The sequence below is a fragment of the Leucopleurus acutus genome, assembly GCF_964270905.1.
Source record: "Leucopleurus acutus genome assembly, chromosome: 3".
Taxonomy (NCBI): domain Eukaryota; kingdom Metazoa; phylum Chordata; class Mammalia; order Artiodactyla; family Delphinidae; genus Leucopleurus; species Leucopleurus acutus.
The window spans coordinates 132,369,855-132,391,465 of record NC_139145.1 but is presented as its reverse complement, the minus strand read 5'-3'; the positions used below and the strand labels follow the sequence as shown (position 1 = coordinate 132,391,465).

General features: G+C 36.3%; 1 protein-coding gene across 1 annotated transcript in view; it reads left to right on the top strand.

Moving 5' to 3' along the window:
• MAP3K1 (mitogen-activated protein kinase kinase kinase 1) overlaps positions 1-21,153 on the top strand; it is an 81,721-nt gene extending 60,568 nt beyond the window's left edge. The window contains exons 11-20 of the mRNA XM_082836792.1: positions 8,402-8,523; positions 10,153-10,244; positions 10,515-10,704; positions 10,977-12,258; positions 12,632-12,784; positions 13,893-14,055; positions 15,188-15,319; positions 16,339-16,481; positions 17,100-17,231; positions 18,553-21,153. Of these exons, the coding sequence (XP_082692918.1) occupies positions 8,402-8,523; positions 10,153-10,244; positions 10,515-10,704; positions 10,977-12,258; positions 12,632-12,784; positions 13,893-14,055; positions 15,188-15,319; positions 16,339-16,481; positions 17,100-17,231; positions 18,553-18,702 (2,559 nt within the window). The 3' untranslated portion in view covers positions 18,703-21,153. The remainder of the gene's footprint in view (positions 1-8,401; positions 8,524-10,152; positions 10,245-10,514; positions 10,705-10,976; positions 12,259-12,631; positions 12,785-13,892; positions 14,056-15,187; positions 15,320-16,338; positions 16,482-17,099; positions 17,232-18,552) is intronic.
• The last annotated feature ends 458 nt before the right edge of the window (positions 21,154-21,611 follow it).

Here is a 21,611-nt window from a genome sequence, read left to right as displayed (position 1 = left end):
TCTAGTTTAACCTGTTAGAAGTTGTCTTTCATGAGTGAGATGGAATGACAAGGAGGCTGTTCTGTTTGTAATTTTGTATGCTAAAATTTGACTTTCTCCATTACGAGTATATATATCTTTACAACAGGGTTTCTCAACCTCAGCAATTACTGACATTGACACATAATTATCTGTTGGGGGCAGGGGTGCTGTCTTATGCATTATAGGACGTTTAGTAGCATCCTTGGACTATACCCACTAGATACCAATGGCCACCCTATCCTCCCCTTAGTCATAACAACCAACAATGTCTCCAGGCATTGCTGAGTGTCCCCTGAGGGCCAAAACTGCCCCCAGTTCAGGACCACTGCTTTATTTATTTATTTATTTTTACAGCAGGTTCTTATTAGTCATCAATTTTATAATTTTATCCACATCAGTGTATACATGTCAATCCCAATCATCCAATTCATCCCACCACCCCGCCCCCCTGCCACTTTCCACCCTTGGTGTCCATATATTTCTTCTCTATATCTGTGTCTCAATTTCTGCCCTGCAAACCGGTGCATCTGTACCATTTTTCTAGATTCCACATATATACGATAATATATGGTATTTGTTTTTCTCTTTCTGACTTCACTCTGTATGACAGTTTCTAGATTCATCCACATCTCTACAAATGACCCAATTTTGTTCCTTTTTATGGCTGAGTAATATTCCATTGTGTATATGTACCACATCTTCTTTATCCATTCATCTGTCAGTGCGCATTTAGGTTGCTTCCATGACCTGGCTATTGTAAACAGTGCTGCAGTGAACATTGGGGTGCATGTGTCTTTTTGAATTAATGGTTTTATCTGGGTATATGCCCAGTAGTGGGATTGCTGGGTCACATGGTAATTCTATATTTGTTCTTTAAGGAACCTCCATACTGTTCTCCATAGTGGCTGTATCAATTGACATTCCCACCAGCAGTGCAAGAGGGTTCCCTTTTCTACACACCCTCTCCAGCATTTGTTGTTTGTAGATTTTCTGATGATGCCCATTCTAACTGGTGTGAGATGATACCTCATTGTAGTTTTGATTTGCATTTCTCTAATAATTAGTGATGTTGAGCAGCTTTTCATGTGCTTCTTGGCTATCTGTATGTCTTCTTTGGAGAAATGTCTATTTAGGTTTTCTGCCCATTTGTTGATTGGGTTGTTTGCTTTTATAATATTGAGCTGCATGAGCTGTTTATATATTTTGGAGATTAATCCTTTGTCCATTGATTCATTTGCAAATATTTTCTCTCATTCTGAGGGTTGTCTTTTCGTCTTGTTTGTAGTTTCTTTTGCTTTGCAAAAGCTTTTAAGTTTCAGTAGGTCCCATTTATTTTTTTTTTTATTTCCATTACTCTAGGAGGCGGATCAAAAAAGATCTTGCTGTGACTTATGTCAAAGAGTGTTCTTCCTACGTTTTCCGCTAAGAGTTTTATAGTGTCCAGTCTTACATTTAGGTGTCTAATCCATTTGGAGTTTATTTTTGTGTATGGTGTTAAGGAGTGTTCTAATTTCATTCTTTTACATGTAGCTGTCCAGTTTACCCAGCACCACTTATTGAAGAGACTGTCTTTTCTCCATTGTATATCCTTGCCTCCTTTCTCATAGATTAGTTGACCATAGGTGCGTGGGTTTATCTCTGGGCTTTCTATCCTGTTCCATTGATCTGTATCTCTGTTTTTCTGCCAGTACCATACTGTCTTGATTATTGTAGCTTTGTAGTATAGTCTGAAGGCAGGGAGTCTGATTCCTCCAGCTCCTTTTTTTCGCCTCAAGACTGCTTTGGCTATTCAGGATCTTTTGTGTCTCCATACAAATTTTACGATTTTTTGTTCTAGTTCTGTAAAAAATGCCATTGGTAATTTGATAGGGATTGTATTGAATCTGTAGATTGCTTTGGGTAGTACAGTCATTTTAACCATATTGATTCTTCCAATCCAAGAACATGGTGTATCTCTCCATCTGTTTGCATCATCTTTAATTTCTTTCAACAGTGTCTTACAGTTTTCTGCATACAGGTCCTTTGTCTCCCTAGGTAGGTTTATTCCTAGGTATTTTATTCTTTTTGTTGCAGTGGTAGATGGGAGTGTTTCCTTAATTTCTCTTTCAGATTTTTCCTCATTAGTGTAAGATTTCTGTGCATTAATTTTGTATCCTGCAACTTTACCAGATTCATTGATTAGCTCTAGTAGTTTTCTGGTGGCATCTTTAGGATTCTCTATGTATAGTATCATGTCATCTGCAGACAGTGACAGTTTTACTTCTTCTTTTCCAATTTGTATTCCTTTTATTTCTTTTTCTTCTCTGATTGCCACAACTATGACTTCCAAAACTATGTTGAATAATAGTGGTGAGAGTGGACATCCTTGTCTTGTTCCTGATCTTAGAGGAAATGCTTTCAGGTTTTCACCATTGAGAATGATGTCTGCTGTGGGTTTGTCGTATATGCCCTTTATTATATTGAGGTAGGTTCCCTCTATGCCCACTTTCTGGAGAGTTTTTTTTATCATAAATGGGTGTTGAATTTTGTCAAAAGCTTTTTCTGCATCTATTGAGACGATCATATGGTTTTTATTCTTCTATTTGTTAATGGTGTATCACATGATTGATTTTCATATATTGAAGAATCCTTGCATCCCTGGGATAAATCCCACTTGATCATGGTGTATGATCCTTTTAATGTGTTGTTGGATTCTGTTTGCTAGTATTTTGTTGAGGATTTTTGCATCTATATTCATCAGTGATATTGGTCTATAATTTTCTTTTTTTCTAGTGTCTTTGTCTGGTTTTGGTATCAGGGTGATGGTGGCCTCATAGAATGAGTTTGGGAGTGTTCCTTCCTCTGCAGTTTTTTGGAAGAGTTTGAGAAGGATGGGTGTTAGCTCTTCTCTAAATGTTTGGTAGAATTCACCTGTGAAGCCATCTGGTCCTGGACTTTTGTTTGTTGGAAGATTTTTAATCACAGTTTCAATTTCATTACTTGTGATTGGTCTGTTCATATTTTCTATTTCTTCCTGGTTCAGTCTTGGAAGGTTATACCTTTCTAAGAATTTGTCCATTTCTTCCAGGTTGTCCATTTTATTGGCATAGAGTTGCTTGTAGTAGTCTCTTAGGATGCTTTGTATTTCTGCAGTGTCTGTTGTAACTTCTCCTTTTTCATTTCTAATTTTATTGATTTGAGTCCTTTCTCTTTTTTTCTTAATGAGTCTGACTAATGGTTTATCAATTTTGTTTATCTTCCCAAAGAACCAGCTTTTAGTTTTATTGATCTTTGCTGTTATTTTCTTTGTTTCTATTTCATTTATTTTTACTCTGATCTTTATGATTTCTTTCCTTCTGCTAACTTTGGGTTTTGTTTGTTCTTCTTTATCTAGTTCCTTTAGGTGTAAGGTTAGATTGTTTATTTGAGATTTTTCTTGTTTCTTGAGGTAGGCTGGTATTGCTATAAACTTTCCTCTTAGAACAGCTTTCGCTGCATCCCATAAGTTTTGGATCGTCATGTTTTCATTGTCATTTGTCTCTAGGTATTTTTTGATTTCCTCTTTGATTTCTTCAGTGATCTCTTGGTTATTTAGTAACGTATTATTTAGCCTCCACGTGTTTGTGTTTTTTACGGTTTTTTCCCCTGTAATTGATTTCTAATCTCATAGTGTTGTGTTCAGAAAATATGCTTGATATGATTTCAGTTTTCTTAAATTTACTGAGGCTGATTTGTGATCTATCCTGGAGAATGTTCTGTGTGCACTTGAGAAGAAAGTGTAATCTGCTGTTCTGAGATGGAATGTCCTATAAATATCAATTAAATCTGTCTGGTCTATTGTGTCATTTAAAGCTTGTGTTTCCTTAGGAATTTTCTGTTTGGATGATCTGTCCTTTGGTGTAAGTGAGGTGTTAAAGTCCCCTACTATTACTGTGTTACTGTTGATTTCCTCTTTTATAGCAGTTAGCAGTTGCCTTATGTATTGAGGTACTCCTATGTTGGGAGCATATATATTTATAATTGTTACATCTTCTTGGATTGATCCCTTGATCATTATGTAGTCCTTCCTTGTCTCTTGTAACATTCTTTATTTTAAAGTCTACTTTATCTCATACGAGTATTGCTACTTCAGCTTTCTTTTGATTTCCATTTGCATGGAATATCTCTTTCCATCCCCTTACTTTCAGTCTGTATGTGTCCCTAGGTCTGAAGTGGGTCTCTTGTAGACAGCATATATATGGGTCTTGTTTTTTGTATCCATTCAGCGAGCCTGTGTCTTTTGGTTGGAGCATTTAATTCATTCACGTTTAAGGTAATTATCGATGTGTACCTATGACCATTTTCTTAATTGTTTTGGGCTTGTTTTTGTAGGTCCTTTTCTTCTCTTGTGTCTCCCACTTAGAGAAGTTCCTTTAGCATTTGTTGTAAAGCTGGTTTGGTGGTGCCGAATTCTCTTAGCTTTTGCTTGTCTGTAAAGCTTTTGATTTCTCCATCGAATATTGCCGGGTAGAGTAATCTTGGTTGTAGGTTCTTCCCTTTCATCACTTTAAATATGTCATACCACTCCCTTCTGGCTTATAGAGTTTCTGCTGAGAAATCAGCTGTTAATTTTATGGGAGTTCCCTTGTATGTTATTTGTTGTTTTTCCCTTGCTGCTTTCAGTAATTTTTCTTTGTCTTTAATTTTTGCCAATTTGATTACTGTGTGTCTCGGTGTGTTTCTCCTTGGGTTTATCCTGTATGGGACTCTCTGCGCTTCCTGGACTTGGGTGGCTATTTCCTTTCCCATATTAGGGAAGTTTTCGACTATAATCTCTTCACATATTTTCTCGGGTCCTTTCTCTCTCTCTTCTCCTTCTGGGACCCCTATAATGCGAATGTTGTTACGTTTAATATTGTCCCAGAGGTCTCTTAGGCTGTCTTCATTTCTTTCTTTTTTCTTTATACTGTTCCGAAGCAGTGAATTCCACCATTCTGCCTTCCAGATCACTTATCCGTTCTTCTGCCTCATTTATCATGCTACTGATTCCTTCTAGTGTATTTTTCATTTCAGTTATTGTATTGTTCATCTCTGTTTGTTCTTTAATTCTTCTAGGTCTTTGTTAAACATTTCTTGCATCTTCTCGATCTTTGCCTCCATTCTTTTGCTGAGGTTCTGGATCATCTTCACTGTCATTATTCTGAATTCTTTTTCTGGAAGGTTGCCTATCTCCACTTCATTTAGTTGTTTTTCTGGGGTTTTATCTTGTTCCTTCATCTGGTACATAGCCCTCTCTGCCTTTTCATCTTGTCTATCTTTCTGTGAATGTGGTTTTTGTTCCACAGGCTGCAGGATTGTAGTTCTTCTTAGGACCACTGCTTTAGAATAATTCTTATCTTGTCTGTTTTTATTTTTATTTTTTATTTTGGGGGTAGGAGTTTATTAATTAATTTATTTTTGCTGCGTTGGGTCTTCGTTTCTGTGTGAGGGCTTTCTCTAGTTGTGGCAAGCGGGGGCCACTCTTCATCGCAGTGCGCGGGCCTCTCCCTATCGTGGCCTCTCTTGTTGTGGAGCACAGGCTCAGTAGTTGTGGCTCACAGGCCTAGTTGCTCCGCGGCATGTGGGATCCTCCCAGACCAAGGCTCAAACCCGTGTCCCCTGCATTAGCAGGCAGATTCTCAACCACTGCACCACCAGGGAAGCCCTCTGGTCTGGTTTTTTTTTTTAATTCTTCCACTTCATTTTTAAAATTTATTTATTTGTTTTTGGCTGCGTTGGATCTTCGTTGCTACACACACTCTCTCTAGTTGCAGTGTGCGGGCTTCTTGTTGCAGAGCATGGGCTTTAGGCGTGCAGGCTTCAGTAGTTGCAGCATGCAGGCTCAGTAGTTGTGGTTCGCGGGCTCTACAGCATAGAGTCAGTAATTGTGGCACACAGGATTAGTTGTTCCACGGCATGTGGGATCTTCCCAGACCAGGAATCAAACCTGTGTCCCCTGCATTGGCAGGAGGATTCTTAACCACTGTGCCACCAGGGAAGTCCCTGGTCTGTTTTTAAAACTCATTTCATTTCTCTGCTTCCACTCTTAATCTTTTTCTAATCCATCCTATAACAACTATGCCTAGCAAATCTTCTTTTTGAAAGGTAGTATAGTATAGTGTTTATGAACATTAGTTTGGAGTCAAAATTGAGTGACCTCATAATTTATCATCCCAACTGGGATACTTGGATAATCTGCTAAACTGGGCCTAGCCTAGGCAATCTGGATATATGGTCAAAATCAGAGGGACTTTGATTCGAATTCTGGTTCTCCAGTTTGCTAGCAGTGTAACTTTTTAGGACTCGTAAACTTCATCTTTTTCACCTATAAAATAATGAAAATATGTACCTCTTAGGTTTGAAATAAGATTGTGTAGATACCTCTAACTGTAATGTCTAGTACATTGTGAGAACATTGAATATAATAGTCATCATTATTCCTTAAATGCCACTTTATTCCCCAGCTCAGAAACCTATAGAGGTTTCTGTTTCTTCAACAGCATTTCCTAAGGCATATTCTGTGGAAGTTTGGCTGGATTATGAAAAGCTCCTTCCCTTTCTTCCCTGAAGAAAAGAGTTCTGTGTTCAGTTAAAATTGGTGAATACTAAATTACATGAGGTTAAATGGGTCTGTTCACTGAAAGTCTTCTAGGAACCTTCATAAGTTAACATACATTGGGAATCTCATCATGGCATAAGATGCATTATTTCCCAAATTTATCTTAACCATGGTCTTTTTTTTAATGTAGCATCTTGAGGGACCAACATACTATAGAATACTATAGAATAAAGACCAGCATACTGTAGAATAAAGACCAGCATAATATAAAGACCAGTGTTCTTGGCTCAACTTTTTACCTCTTTCTTCTTACTGTTTTCCAACACAAACCTTCAGACATATTTGACTGTTCAGTATAATGCCTTACTATCTGGTTGTTTATTATCACTTCACATGGTTTCCCAATGTGTTCATGAGCTCCTAGAGTGCAGGGACTCTGAATGATACTGTATTCTGATTCCTCTACAGTTATTTAGTGTGCCAGGCACAGTGAGGGCAGACATGGTTCCTGCCCTTAGAGCTCTCCCTTCCCTTTCTCCCCTCCCTCTTGCCCTTCTTTGTTTTCCCTTCCCCTCCCTCCCCATATATAATTTTTTGCTGAACAATTTGAAAGTTATGTGCAGGCATCATGACATTTCACTTCAAATACTTTAGCATGTATCTCTTAAGAATAAATAACATTCTTCTGTATAATCACCATGCAATCAGCAAACTCTGAAAATTTAGCATTAATGGACTATATTAGCATTATGGACTATAAAGTCCATATTCAGATATCCCCAAACTGTCCCAACAGTGTCCTTTTCAGCTAAACTACAGACTTTATTCATATTTCACCCATTTTTCCATTAATGTCTTTTTCCTCTTTTAGGATCCAATCCAGAATCTCACATTGCACTTAGTTATCATGCCCTCCTAATTTTCCCATCTGTGACAATCCCTCAGTCTTTACTTGTCTTTTGTAGACCTTGACACTTTTGAAGTGTATTGGCCAGTTATTTTGAAGAATGTTCCTCAATTTGGGTTTATCTGGTATTTTCTCATGATTACATTATGCATTTTTCGCAAGAACACCAGAGGTGATGTGCCCTTCTCAGTGCATTGTTATCAGGGGGTATATCATGTCAGTGTGTCTTATTATTGGTGATGCCATCCTTCATCACTTGCTTAAGGTGCTGTCTACTGGGTACTGTAAAATTACTATTAATAAATGTCTTGGGGGAGATACTTTGAGACTATGCAAATATCCTGTTTCTATTCACAGATTTTAGCATTTGTCAGTGGATCTTGCCTACAGCAATGACTACTGTGGTGTTCTAATGGTGATCTTCTATTTCCCATATTCCTCCTTTATTAGTTAATTGGAATTTGTCTATAACGAAGAGCTGTCTCTTCTCTCCCATTTATGTATTTATTCAGTTTTTTTATTTCTATCACCATAGACTCGTGGGTATTTATTTTATTCTATGGGCTATAATTCAGTACTATCATCATTTACTTTGTGCCCAAGTTATTCCGTCTTTAGCCATTGGGAGCTCTTTCAAGTTGGCTCCTTTCCTCATTTTCTTTTTAAAATAACTTTTTATTCTGAAATTAATTCAGACTTTTAAAAATTACAGAAATAGTTGAGAGTTCCTTTCTACCTTATCTATTTATTTATCCAGTTTTTTATGTGTATCAGTATCAACTCATGGATTCTTATTTTATTTATGGGTTATAATCTGTTCCTGTCATTATTTTATTTCTCAAATTGTCTCAGATTAGGCCATTGTCTCTGATGCTTTTTAAATGTAGTTAAACTGACCTTCAGTTTTTTTCCTCCAGAAAACGTTGAGAGCCATGCTAGTATATACTCCTTGCCATAGTTTGGCAGAAAGAATCAAACTGCAGAGACTTCTCCGGCCAGTTGTAGACACCATCCTAGTCAAGTGTGCAGACGTCAATAGGTAAGGCCCTATAAATGAACTGCTTCAAACCGCCTTGTCCTGAAAGCCTAGCACAGAGCCTCAAACCTAGTGAGTATTTGATACATACTTACTAAATGAGGCTTGGAATACTGTTTTATAATGTGAGATTTGAAATTAACATGTAACATTTAAAGCTCTTAAGGACTAGGAAGAACTAATGGCAAGTAAAAACCAGGCTAACAAACTGCGTGGACCTCCACATTATTGTATGGTGATTGATTCTCTTTTATTTTAAAGTAATATTCTTAAAACTGAAGTCCAGTTGATAAGAACAGCAGGTGATATATGAGATATTATCTCATTTTAGAGAATGAGTTACACAGGATAGGAACCAATAAAATCATTATACATGCTTTGCACTATCAGGACCAAAAAAACAAAAACCCCATTCCATTATTTTCTTTGTGATGGAATTTTACTCTGTGATAGTTTTGTCAGATAACAACAACAACAATTCCATATATCCCTGCAATATCCTTAAAAATCAGCAAGGAACGAGAACAGCCCTAACTGGAGGTAGAGAAATGAGGGTATGGTGATAGGGAAAATGAGCACAAGCTATGCTTTTATTAGACCGCTGGTTCTCTCTCTCTCTCTTATTTTTTCCCTTTCCATAAAGTGGGAGGAAAAGACCACTGTTCATATAATGAGCATAGCCACAGTAAACACTTTTTTGGCAGTTCTCATCTCTTCGTGTCCCAGCAGATCTCAGGTGGTAAGAAGCACTGACTCTCCCTTGGTTTGCCTCTGCCATTACCTCCTTTTGGAGCTCTTCTAGTCCAATTTTGTCTTCCTCCCTAAGTCACATGATGTAGTCTGTAGGGGATCTCAGAAATTAAGCACTTAACTTTGACTTGTTTCTCATCTCATAAAGTCTGTCTTTTGTCTCCATTGTTTCTCTACACAAGCCTACAGATTGTAAGTATTAGAGGTTTTCTTGTTGCTTAGAGAGAATACTATAAATATCTGAAAAAAATTAACAAGTAATTTGAAAAATGCATAGAAAAATCATTTCATTTCTTTAATATTATAATAGGGTTTTTTCCCCTAAGAATTTCAATGCTTTTATGGCATTTGTTTTGTTGTCCACTTTCTGAAATTCTAAAGTTAGGTTGTTTACTTGGTCACTTGAATGACTGAACATCATAAGAAATATGGTAAAGAGATTTTATGATATTTAGAAGTCATTCTGGCTATATAAAGAGAATATAAAGGTTTTGGATGGGAAGACTTTGTTTTTAATTCAAGAGAACTTAATGAAAATTCAGAAATCAAAATGTCTGAGTCTTTTCTTTCTTACTTTAACAAGATATGATAATGAAAATAAGCCTTTTATCTGGTTTCATATTTAATACTTGCTGTTTATAAGAGCCAGTAGTGAAGATTCTGTGCTTAACACAGAAGATAAGGTAACATTTATGGAATTAGACCTAATAATAAATATTATTACTTATAGTGACATCATTAATGCAGTTTTAGTGGTTGAGAAGCAAACACTCCTAAAAACATTTTTTCCCACCTTTTCACAAGGCATTACATTACTACTCTCCTTTTAATATGTATTTTATCCAAGATTAAAATCTGATGTTGCTTTCCTTTCATTTTTAGTCGCACAAGTCAGCTGTCTATATCAACGCTATTGGAATTGTGCAAAGGCCAAGCAGGAGAGTTGGCCGTTGGCAGAGAAATACTTAAAGCTGGTAATAACTTTTTACTTAAAATTAATATAGTATGTTTTATCATTTCCTTAGACGGTCTAATCTCATAATCTCTAATAGGGCAGTTACAGGATTTTGAAATAATTTTGTAAATTGACTCAGCTAACATTAGAAATAGGAATTAATCTAAAAGGGAGAGTCTTAAAATTAATATAATTCAAGTATTTTTGTTAACCTTAAACCATTTGATCATGTTTTGTTTTAGATTTTAATATCACTGTTTTTCATTTATTTTTACTTTCCTTTCTGTAGGATCCATTGGTATTGGTGGTGTTGATTATGTCTTAAATTGTATTCTTGGAAACCAAACTGAATCAAACAACTGGCAAGAACTCCTGGGCCGCCTTTGTCTCATAGATAGACTGCTGTTGGAATTTCCTGCTGAATTTTACCCTCATACTGTCAGTACTGATGTTTCACAAGCTGAGCCTGTTGAAGTCAGGTAATTTTTCTTCTGAAAATACATTTCTCTCCTCCTTTTACCTACCCCATCCCACCGCCCTTAAAGACTCAAATTACAGCACACATGTAGGTTACTGATACCTTAATATTTGATTGGCGAACACCTGAAGTCTAGGCTATTTAATTAAAAATTTTTAGATCCTTTATACTGATTTTTTTAAATGTAAAAGTTGTGAATTAGTACCATTTTATTTGTATATATTTTGCAGTAATTTTAATTTGTTTCATAATTGAATGTGTTTTTTCTTTCAGGTATAAGAAGCTGCTGTCCCTCTTAACCTTTGCTTTGCAGTCCATTGATAATTCCCACTCAATGGTTGGTAAACTCTCCAGAAGGATATATTTGAGTTCTGCAAGAATGGTTACTGCAGTACCCCATGTATTTTCAAAACTGTTAGAAATGCTGAATGTTTCCAGTTCTACTCATTTTACCAGGATGCGTCGTCGTTTGATGGCTATTGCAGATGAGGTGGAAATTGCTGAGGCCATCCAGCTGGGCATAGAAGACACTTTGGATGGTCGACATGACAGCTTTTTGAAGGCATCAGTCCCTAACAGCTGTCCAGAAGCCACAGAGAACAGTTCCTTTGAGCGCACAGACCATTTAGAGAAAACTGGAAAAGGATTTTGTGCTACAAAATTGAGTGCCAGTTCAGAGGACATTTCTGACCGACTGGCCAGCATTTCAGTAGGACTTCCTAGTTCAACAACAATGGAGCAGCCAAAGCCAATGGTTCAAACAAAAGGCAGACCCCACAGTCAGTGTTTGAACTCCTCTCCTTTATCTCATCATTCCCAACTAATGCTCCCAGCCTTGTCAAGCCCTTCTTCATCTGCCCCATCTGTACCACCTGGCACCGTAACAGATGTCTCTAAGCACAGACCTCAGGGGTTTGTTCCCTGCAAAATACCTTCTGCATCTCCTCAAACACAGCGCAAGTTTTCTCTACAGTTCCAGAGAAACTGTTCTGAAAACAAAGACTCAGATAAACTTTCCCCAATCTTTACTCAGTCAAGACCCCTGCCCTCCAGTAATATACACAGGCCAAAGCCATCTCGACCTACCCCAAGTAATACAAGTAAACAGGGAGATGCCTTAAAAAATAGCTTGACACTTGATTTGAACAGTAGTTCCAAACGTGATGACGGCTTTGGCAGCAGCAGCAATAGCAGTAATGCTGTTATACCTAGTGACGAGACAGTGTTCACCCCAGTAGAGGAGAAATGCAGATTAGATGTCAATACAGAGCTCAACTCCAGTATTGAGGACCTTCTTGAAGCATCTATGCCTTCAAGTGACACAACAGTAACTTTTAAGTCAGAAGTTGCTGTGCTGTCTCCTGAAAAGGATGAAAATGATGATACCTACAAAGATGATATGAATCATAATCAGAAGTGCAAAGAAAAAATGGAAGCTGAAGAAGAAGAAGCTTTAGCGATTGCCATGGCAATGTCAGCATCTCAGGATGCCCTCCCCCTAGTTCCTCAACTACAGGTTGAAAATGGAGAAGACATCATCATCATTCAACAAGATGTAAGTATAGTCTTGAAGAGGTTAGAGAGTTTCCTCAGGCCGTGCTAAAATAAAACTAATTCAGAAATACAGCTTTTAACATGAGTTAACTGTTAGAAGCAGAGTTTTCACATAGAATTAATTATACAACAATTTTTGTATCATTATTTGAACAGAAATACTCATTGCCTATTTCAGAGGCCCTTCTGGTTGATTCTACAGTGGTGATCACATGCGTTTGACATTGGTCACCAACACTGTCCACTCAGAGATCAAGTTTATAGGCGATTTGGGGAAGCCAGACTAAACAAGAGTAATATTTTGCCAGGCTGATTTCACAAACTCTTACTCTTTTAACTTAACAGTAAAAGGATTGCTCTCATTTAATATGCAGACACCAGAGACTCTACCAGGACATACCAAAGCAAAACAACCTTATAGAGAAGACACTGAATGGCTGAAAGGTCAGCAGATAGGCCTTGGAGCATTTTCTTCTTGTTATCAGGCTCAAGATGTGGGAACTGGAACTTTAATGGCTGTTAAACAGGTAAATATCTAGTGAGCATATAAATGATTACAATTATAAAAGTGAAAAATGAGCAAATAAAGGATGTATCCCCATATGTATATATTTTAGTTTTTAAAGTTTTCAGAAACCTAAATTTCTTTTTTTAAAGTATTTATTTATTTATTATTATTTTTTTTGCTGCGTTGGTTCTTAGTTGCGGCATGCGGGATCTTCATTGCGGCACGTGGGCCTCTCTCTAGTTGTGGCTTGCAGGTTTTCTGTCTCTAGTTGTGGCACGCAGCCTCTCTCGTTGAGGCATGCGGGCTCAGTAGTTGTGGCGTGAGGGCTTAGTTCCCCGACCACGGATCAAACCCACGTCCCCTGCATTGGAAGGCAGATTCCTTACGACTGGACCACCAGGGAAGTCCTGAGAAACCTAAATTTTAAAGTAGATGTTGCCACAGCACCAAAGGTATCCTGAGTTCTATTTGAAAGTTGAAGCGTGATTATTGTCATGGTTCATCAAGATGAAACATCAGGATGGGCCCTATAAAGGTTGCAGTTTTTGTTTGCACTTTTTTATATTTATTAGAGGTATGGTTTTATACTCCCTTCAGCAAAGTTACTGGTGCAATGTCATCTTGGGATTTCTGTGGTTTACTTTTTATAATGAGCATGCTTATCAAGATATGACAATAGTTGGGAACTCCCCTGTGGTCCAGTGGTTAGGACTCGGCGCTCTCACCGCCGGGGCCCGGGGTTCAGTCCCTGGTCGGGGAACTAAGATCCCACAAGCCTCATGGTGAGGCCATAGTAAAGTTTTCATGTTTAAGTCATGTTGGTTCTTATGATTGGGCTTTTCTCATTTTTTTAGTCTGCCTTCAGACAGTTTCGAAAGATTGGTTATGTCTCAGTCTTCTTTCATCTCCTGATATTTTACTGCTGCTTGTTAGATTCTTATTATTTAAAAGAGTTTGATTTGGTTTTTTTTATAAAGTATCTACATTGCATCCATGAGCATAAATGCCTTCTACTATTGATGTATAAGTTAATTTGGGTTTGTCCATTTTAGATTAGATTGTTAGTGAATATTATAAATAGAAACTCATCAGAATTCAAAACTTTGTAAACATGTTTACTGAAATAGGTGACGTATGTCAGAAATACATCTTCTGAGCAAGAAGAAGTAGTAGAAGCATTAAGGGAGGAGATAAGAATGATGAGCCATCTGAATCATCCAAACATCATTAGGATGTTGGGAGCCACATGTGAGAAGAGCAATTATAATCTCTTCATTGAATGGATGGCAGGTATGTTCATGTTTTAAATTACAAATAGTGATACATAGATTTAACTTTTGCTTGATATTAAATTTAGGAAAAACCGTTTAATGAACACTTATTTTTATTAAATAGTTCAGATTCCTAAAAGTAAATTGCCTCAACATAGTAGTATGAACTGTAAATAGTTTGTCTTTCATTTAAATATAAATAAAATATTCATTACCTCTAACTTGTAAACTTTTTCAGTGTGTCTTTTAAAATGATTGTGTACCATTGTTTTATAGGAATAATTTTTTTAAACCTGCCATGGTAAGATCCATATTTGTCCAGTTGGCCATCATTAATAGGACAGATTTAGGAAATATTTTAACATAACAATATAAAAATAAAATTAGTTAAGATATAGCTTTAAAAACTAACAGGTAAACTAGCACTGAAGCGTAAAGTTGAACCTTGTCATCTACTTGAACAATTAGAGACTGAGTTTTATTTTGTATTATACCGTATATACAGTAAAATAAATGACTTGGGACGTAATGAATACACAAGCACTTGGTTTCTTATTTTTTTGTGTTTGAAGAGTGTATTTCTATTTACAAATCAGTTCTTTAGTACATTCTCTGATGTTGGTTGTTACCTGGGTTGATGGTTGACTATTATAAACAATTTTAGATGAGGCTTATTGAGTGTGTGACTTGTCCTAGGTCAGAGCTGGTAAACAGTAGGATATGAAGCCTAACTCTGGGTCTTCTGGCTCCTCCCATTCTTTTTACCTTCTGTTAAATAACATGTTACCACTGTTTACTTACATCATTAAGAAAGAGATTTTGTATATCTTGGTCAAAAAGACAGAGAGGTGAATTGTACATAAGAGGAATAGTTCCATCCAAAATTGTTAACTTTTAAAGCTTTCTGAAATCTTGACCTTCCAGAAAACCAGTTAATGAGGGTTCCATGAAAATGTCTCCTAATTGATAGGTTTTAAGATTACTGGAATGTGTTAGTTTTTAAACCAGTTTCACTTCTGAAGCAGATGATAAATTTAATATTTCAAATGTGAATGTGAGCTCATGCAGTGCAAGCTTATGTAACCAAAGTGTAATGAACAATTTTAATTTTGGCTTAAGTTTATGACAAATTATTATTATTACATGTTTAGGGGGATCTGTGGCTCATTTGCTCAGTAAATATGGAGCCTTCAAGGAATCAGTAGTTATTAACTATACTGAACAATTACTTCGTGGCCTTTCATATCTCCATGAAAACCAGATCATTCACAGAGATGTCAAAGGTAGGAATTCTTTTAATTATTATCTTCTTATTATCAATAAGCAGAAAACAAATGTAATTTTAAAACTTAGACCTTTGTTGATAGTTTCTAACTTGAAATCAACTATGAGATTGTTTCTCCTGAGTAACTCAGATCACTAGAATTATCAGAAGTGAAAGGAACTTTTCAGGGTAATATATTCTGCCTTCCTTAGGCTGAGACTTTTTCCACAGTCTTACTGCTAATTGATGGCAAACCAAGTACCGAATCCAGGTCTCTGATTCCCCTGTCTTGGTCTCATGATGTACTTACTGCCTCCCCAAAGGTTCCTATTCCTGGCTTTATTTAAAATAACTGGGATACTGTAAACTCCTTTTAAGAAAAATCCTCTCTAATCTTTTGCAGTTTATTAAAGAGCAACTTCGGGGAATTCCCTGGTAGTGTAGGTTAGGACTCCGTGCTTTCACTGCCGGGGTGCAGGTTCGATCCCTGGTCAGAGAACTAAGATCCTGCAAGCTGCGTGGCCAAAAAAAGAGAGCAACTTTGGTTTTCTGACATGAATGCCTTTAGGATTTGATATAACACATTCAAGTAATTTTATAACATTAATTTTTTTTAAGCTATAATTATGAAATTACAGTATAAAGTCTGAATTGGGCTAGGTCAGTATGTTTCAACAGAGCTTTGTCTCAAAGTGTAAACTACACTAAAATTGGAACTTTGAGTAAAGATTTTGCTAAGAATCATTATATTAAAGGTTTAACACTATTTAAAAGTTTTATGAAATCTCTGCTTTTGTTCCTTATGCCTTGATGCTTTGTCTGATTTTCCCTCTGAGGCTTTGGATTTTTTTTACACATAGGCAGAGACCTATGTGCCTTTACTAATGAAGTGAATTGAGAGGAAGAGTAGATTTCTCTGACACACAATCTAGTTTCTTTCTTTTGTCATTATCCTATTTCATTAGTAGTATTTTACTGAGTTTTTAATCTGTTCTTTTGTTTTTAACATATAAGGTCATTTGCTGTTTTTGTTGACAGGTGCCAATTTGCTAATTGACAGCACAGGTCAGAGACTGAGAATTGCTGATTTTGGAGCTGCAGCCAGGTTGGCATCAAAAGGAACTGGTGCAGGAGAGTTTCAGGGACAATTATTGGGGACAATTGCATTTATGGCACCTGAGGTGAGAAGCAGCTTTGAGTGTGATGAAAAAAAAATATTTTGGAGTTCTGTGTGACAGCATTACACCAAATAATTTTGCAGTGTTATCCACTGTGTGACTACTAATTAGAAGTCCACGGCCCTAAAACTAAGGTCTTAATGATAGCCTTGATTTCAGACCCTTAATCCCTGCCTTTCCATAGCCTTTAAGCAAATCTATTAAAACCTGTTTCTAACAAAGAATTATTCGGTAATTTATAGTAGTTGTTTTCTAGTAAACCCAAGGTGCATAATTGCTATTCTGAACTCGGCCTCTTCTGTTATGTTCAGAACTCTTCACATTCATATGTAGTGATAATTGGTTGTCCTCTTGCTCTGTAGTTTACTGCGCGTACTGAGGCGGCTTTGAAATTCTATGATATGCCTCTCCTTCAGAACCTCACAATTCTCCAAAATATTTTTGTCCCACATAGGAGATTGAGCGTGTTAATGAAATAAATGAGACATCAGGTAGTCTGTGGAATTGTTCTTTGTACATTGTTTTGCTCTGAAGTAAAAAAACCAGAATCCATAACTACAGAATGGCTTTCTCTTTTTCTAATGAGTCATATTTCCAAATTAACTCTCTGCTTTATTTTAGGTCCTAAGAGGTCAGCAGTATGGTAGGAGCTGTGATGTATGGAGTGTTGGCTGTGCTATTATAGAAATGGCTTGTGCTAAACCACCTTGGAATGCAGAAAAACACTCCAATCATCTTGCTTTGATATTTAAGGTAATCATGAGATAAAAATTACTTCTTTCTGCTAAAATTGGCAGAAGGCAAATTTTCATGGGTTCTCCTTCCCTATCAATCTAATGTGAAGGCATATCTTCTTTGAAATAAATGTATGTGTATATATCTCCAGGAATTGATATGGTGTGGTGAATGTTGGCAGCATGAACAGTCAGTTCTCATTATTCACGGTAATCATGCTCTATCAAGTCACTGAGAACACTGAATTAGCAAATACTGAATCATTGCTCCTGGGTGAAATATGTACATATATATATATATATATATATATATATATATATAATGTGTGTGTGTGTGTATATATATATATACACACACACACGCACACCAAACTTTTAAATTAAAATACTTGAAGCTCTTTATGTATTGTACTGTCACAAATTTTTTAATCTGTTATTTCCTGTATTTAAAAAATTCACACCTAAGTCAGAGGCCAAGGCTGTTCTACCTTTCTGACAACTTCCAAATCCATTCTCTCCACTTCCACCAGAGAATAATGTAATGTTTGAGATTTTTAGCATTTGAGTTGCACATGTGCTCATTTAAAAGCTTGGGCTTTGTAGTTATACAGACCTGGGCCCAAACCCTGGTTCCATCCTTTAACAGCCATGTGACTTATTCTGTCTACTGTCCGTTTTCTTGTTTCTAAAATGGGTGTAATAATAGCACCTCCTTGATGAATTATTTATATTACATCATATTATGAGGATAAACAGAATTACCTCTGGGCCTGAGAGTAAAGCACTTAAAACACACAGTCTGTGCAGAGTGGGTAGTATTAGTCCTCCGAGCTGATCCCCAGCGCCTCTCCCCTGCCGTAATCTCCTCCAGGTCTCCCCATGCTTATATAACTTCCTCAGTCACCTGAAAATAAAAAATCAGTGCAGTTGTGTTTCTGATATACTAAATTGACTGACCAGGTTTAGTCTTACTTACTCTGAATAGCTCTCTGTGCTGAAAAAACAGAAAATGTGCAATGAAGGAAAGAGGACAAACCATTTTGGAGAGTATGAGGAAGGCAGAATTGATTTGAGTGACTATTTCACCTGCCTCATCATTGTGATGCACTTTGCCTTGTTCATTTGAGACAATAAAGAGAACTGTAGCTCCATCTGATCAGCATGTATTTGGTCAAATTCATGAGTTTTTCCATAGACACCGTGTTAGCAAAAAGTCTACCCACTTTTAATTCTTATATGTATAGGATGCATATATAGAGGTTATGAAATACATGCACGTGTACTTCTGTATCAGAAGCTCCAGTTGTGGAGGACTTTAACCCTAGTGTTTTCTCTTACAGATTGCCAGTGCAACTACTGCTCCATCAATCCCTTCACATTTGTCTCCTGGTTTACGAGATGTGGCTCTTCGCTGTTTAGAACTTCAACCTCAGGACAGACCTCCATCAAGAGAGCTACTGAAGCATCCAGTCTTCCGTACTACATGGTAGCCAATTATACAAATAAACTGTAATGGAGACAGGATGCTCAACAAGAGAAAAAACTTTTGTGGGGAACCACATTGATAATCTGCTGGCCTTCATGCCACTGAACAGCTATGAACAAGATCAGTGGGGAACCCTTACCTAAGTATGTGATTGACAAATCATGATTTGTACCTAAGCTTAGTATGCAAAAGTCCACAATTTGTGCAGAAACTGTAAACTGTGCCTTTCAAAGAACTGGCCCTAGGTAAACAGGAAAGCAATGAAGTTTGCATGATTAATTAACAGAAGCATAATTTTTTGGAGCACTTTTTCAGCAATATTAGCAGCTGAGGGGCTCAGGATCTGTTTTAATGTTTCAGTTATTCTTCCATTTCATATTGTGATCACAAGCAGGGGGTTCTGCAGTTCGTTTTTTTGTTTTTTTTTTTTTTTGGTCACTGGCTATAAAAATCAGTATCTGCCTCTTTTAGGTCAGAATATGCTATAAGTAGCAGTAAATAAATATATTTTTAAAAGTTGATAACTTCTTTATGACCCACAATTGACCTTTATCTTTTTAAATGCCTGGGCAATTGTGGTTCATTGTGCATTTTACTGTTGGCCCATTCATTTCGTTTTTGGAAATTATGGTTCTATATTTTCATTTCACCTTCATTTATGTTTAATATTCAGGGAAAGGTGATCTTTTCAAACCAGAAAAAAAAAAAAAAGAACTAGATGTGAACCAGAGTTTATTAAATATCTTGCTATTGCAAGAGTTTTTTAAAATATAGATGCAATTTTGTTTGTTTTTAAAATTGGAATATGATAAAGTACTACCTTCATTGAGTCAGTCACTGCTCTTCTTATGCAGGTTAAATATAAATTAAGTGAAAATCAACTGTTCTCTGTGATGCAGCTCACAACCAAGATCAAGATGACCTTGAAATGTATTTGAATTTTTTTAATGTATCGGTTTCTTTTGTAGGAAACTTCACACCATTTAAGTCTTACTCTGTATGTAATTATCCATCATGCATCATCACCACTGATAACAACGTTAACTGCTGTTTTCCTTCTACCATGCATTATCTCTTTACAGTAGGCCTGGCTGATAGATAGATAGATAAAGAAAAATTAACTTACTCAACTACGAATGAGTGTTTCTAAACAATAAATTTGCTTTGAACTTGGAAAATGTGTTCAGAAAGATAAGTGAAACAATTTCATTTACACACTAATTCCTTGGATTTTGCACAGTTATCTAATGGTTTTTGTCTAAACTGAATTCAGATGCATGGAATCCTGAAGGAAAATGGCAGCTCTTTTACCCTTTTTTCTGTGAGTCTTTTAAATTAAGTACTGATTAAGTATTTAATACAGCTTTTTGAGATGTTAAGTTTTAACTCTTCAGAAGCCAGTTGAATTGTTGCAGAGTTAAATAAAATTGGTTATTCTCAAAGACTCAGGATAAGCTAAATAAGCTATATAGAGTACATTTTAAATGTACAACACAAATTGGAAGTAAAATAAGTTACAAGATAAGTTTACAGGGATATATTGCATATAATTTTTAAAAGGCAGTTTTTTTATATGAATGTGTTTCTTAGTGAAATTTTACATTCCTTTGGTTGGAAGATTGGCAATATTTGAAGAGTTAAACATAGTACAGAAATGTGAAGTTTGGTAGCTCTAAATGTGTTGTATTTTCTTTCTTTTTTTTTTTTGACTACTTAGAATTTTCACAGTTCTAATAAGATTGTTTCCAAGTCTCTCATGTGCAAGCTTTAAAGGATGCACTCTTGCCATTTTATGTACTGGAAGATCATTGGTCAGATTAATACTGTGTCTGACAGAGATGTAAACTGTATAAACTGAGGAACCTCAGCTAATCAGTATTACTTTGTAGATCACCATGCCCACCACATTTCAAACTCAGACTGCCTCTAGATGTCAGAAATCCATTGTTTGAGTTTGTTTGCAGTTCCCTCAGCTTGCTGGTAATTGTGGTGTTTTGTTTTTTGTTTTGTTTTCAATGCAAATGTGATGTAATATTCTTATTTTCTTTGGATCAAAGCTGGACTGAAAATTGTAATGTGTAATTATTTTTGTGTTCTTAATGTTATTTGGTACTCAAGTTGTAAATAACGTCTACTGCTGTTTATTCCAGTTTCTACTACCTCAGGTGTCCTATAGATTTTTCTTCTACCAAAGTTCACTTTCACAATGAAATTATATTTGCTGTATGACTATGATTCCTAAGACTTCCAGGGCTTAAGGGCTAACTTCTATTAGCACCTTACTGTGTAAGCAAATGTTACAAAAAAATCTCTGGGTTAAGATAATTTGGCTTAAATGTATCCTTTGTTATTTTAAATATATCAAGATATTTTAATTAAAATTTTTACCCCATTGAACCACTTTTATAGTATTTGTACCTATTTTGGTGTTTTGTCTTTATAGTAAATAAAAGTTTTTGAACAAAGGTTGTTATTTTTATTTATTTTGAAATAATTTCATACTGACAAGAAAGTCCTAAGAACACCACAAAGTGCTCCCATATATACCATTCACCCAAAAGCCCCATTCAGATTTTGCCAGCAGCCCAGTTATATCCTTTATAGCAAAAGGATCCAAACCAAGATCAGCTTTGCTCTTGGCTATGTTTCTTGAGTCCCATTCAATCCAGAACCATTCCTTATGCCTTCCTTGACCCTGACGACCTTAATTTACTGTTTTATAGAAGTCCCTCAATTTGCATTTGGTGATTCCTCATGATTCAATTCAGAGTATGCATTTGTGACAGGAATATCTCAGAGATGATGGTGCAGGCAGTGTTCTTTTCAGTGTCTCCTATCCGGAGGTATACAAGGTCAGTTTGTCCCATTGCTGGTGATACAAACTGGGATCATCTGAGAAGGCTTTGCCACTGT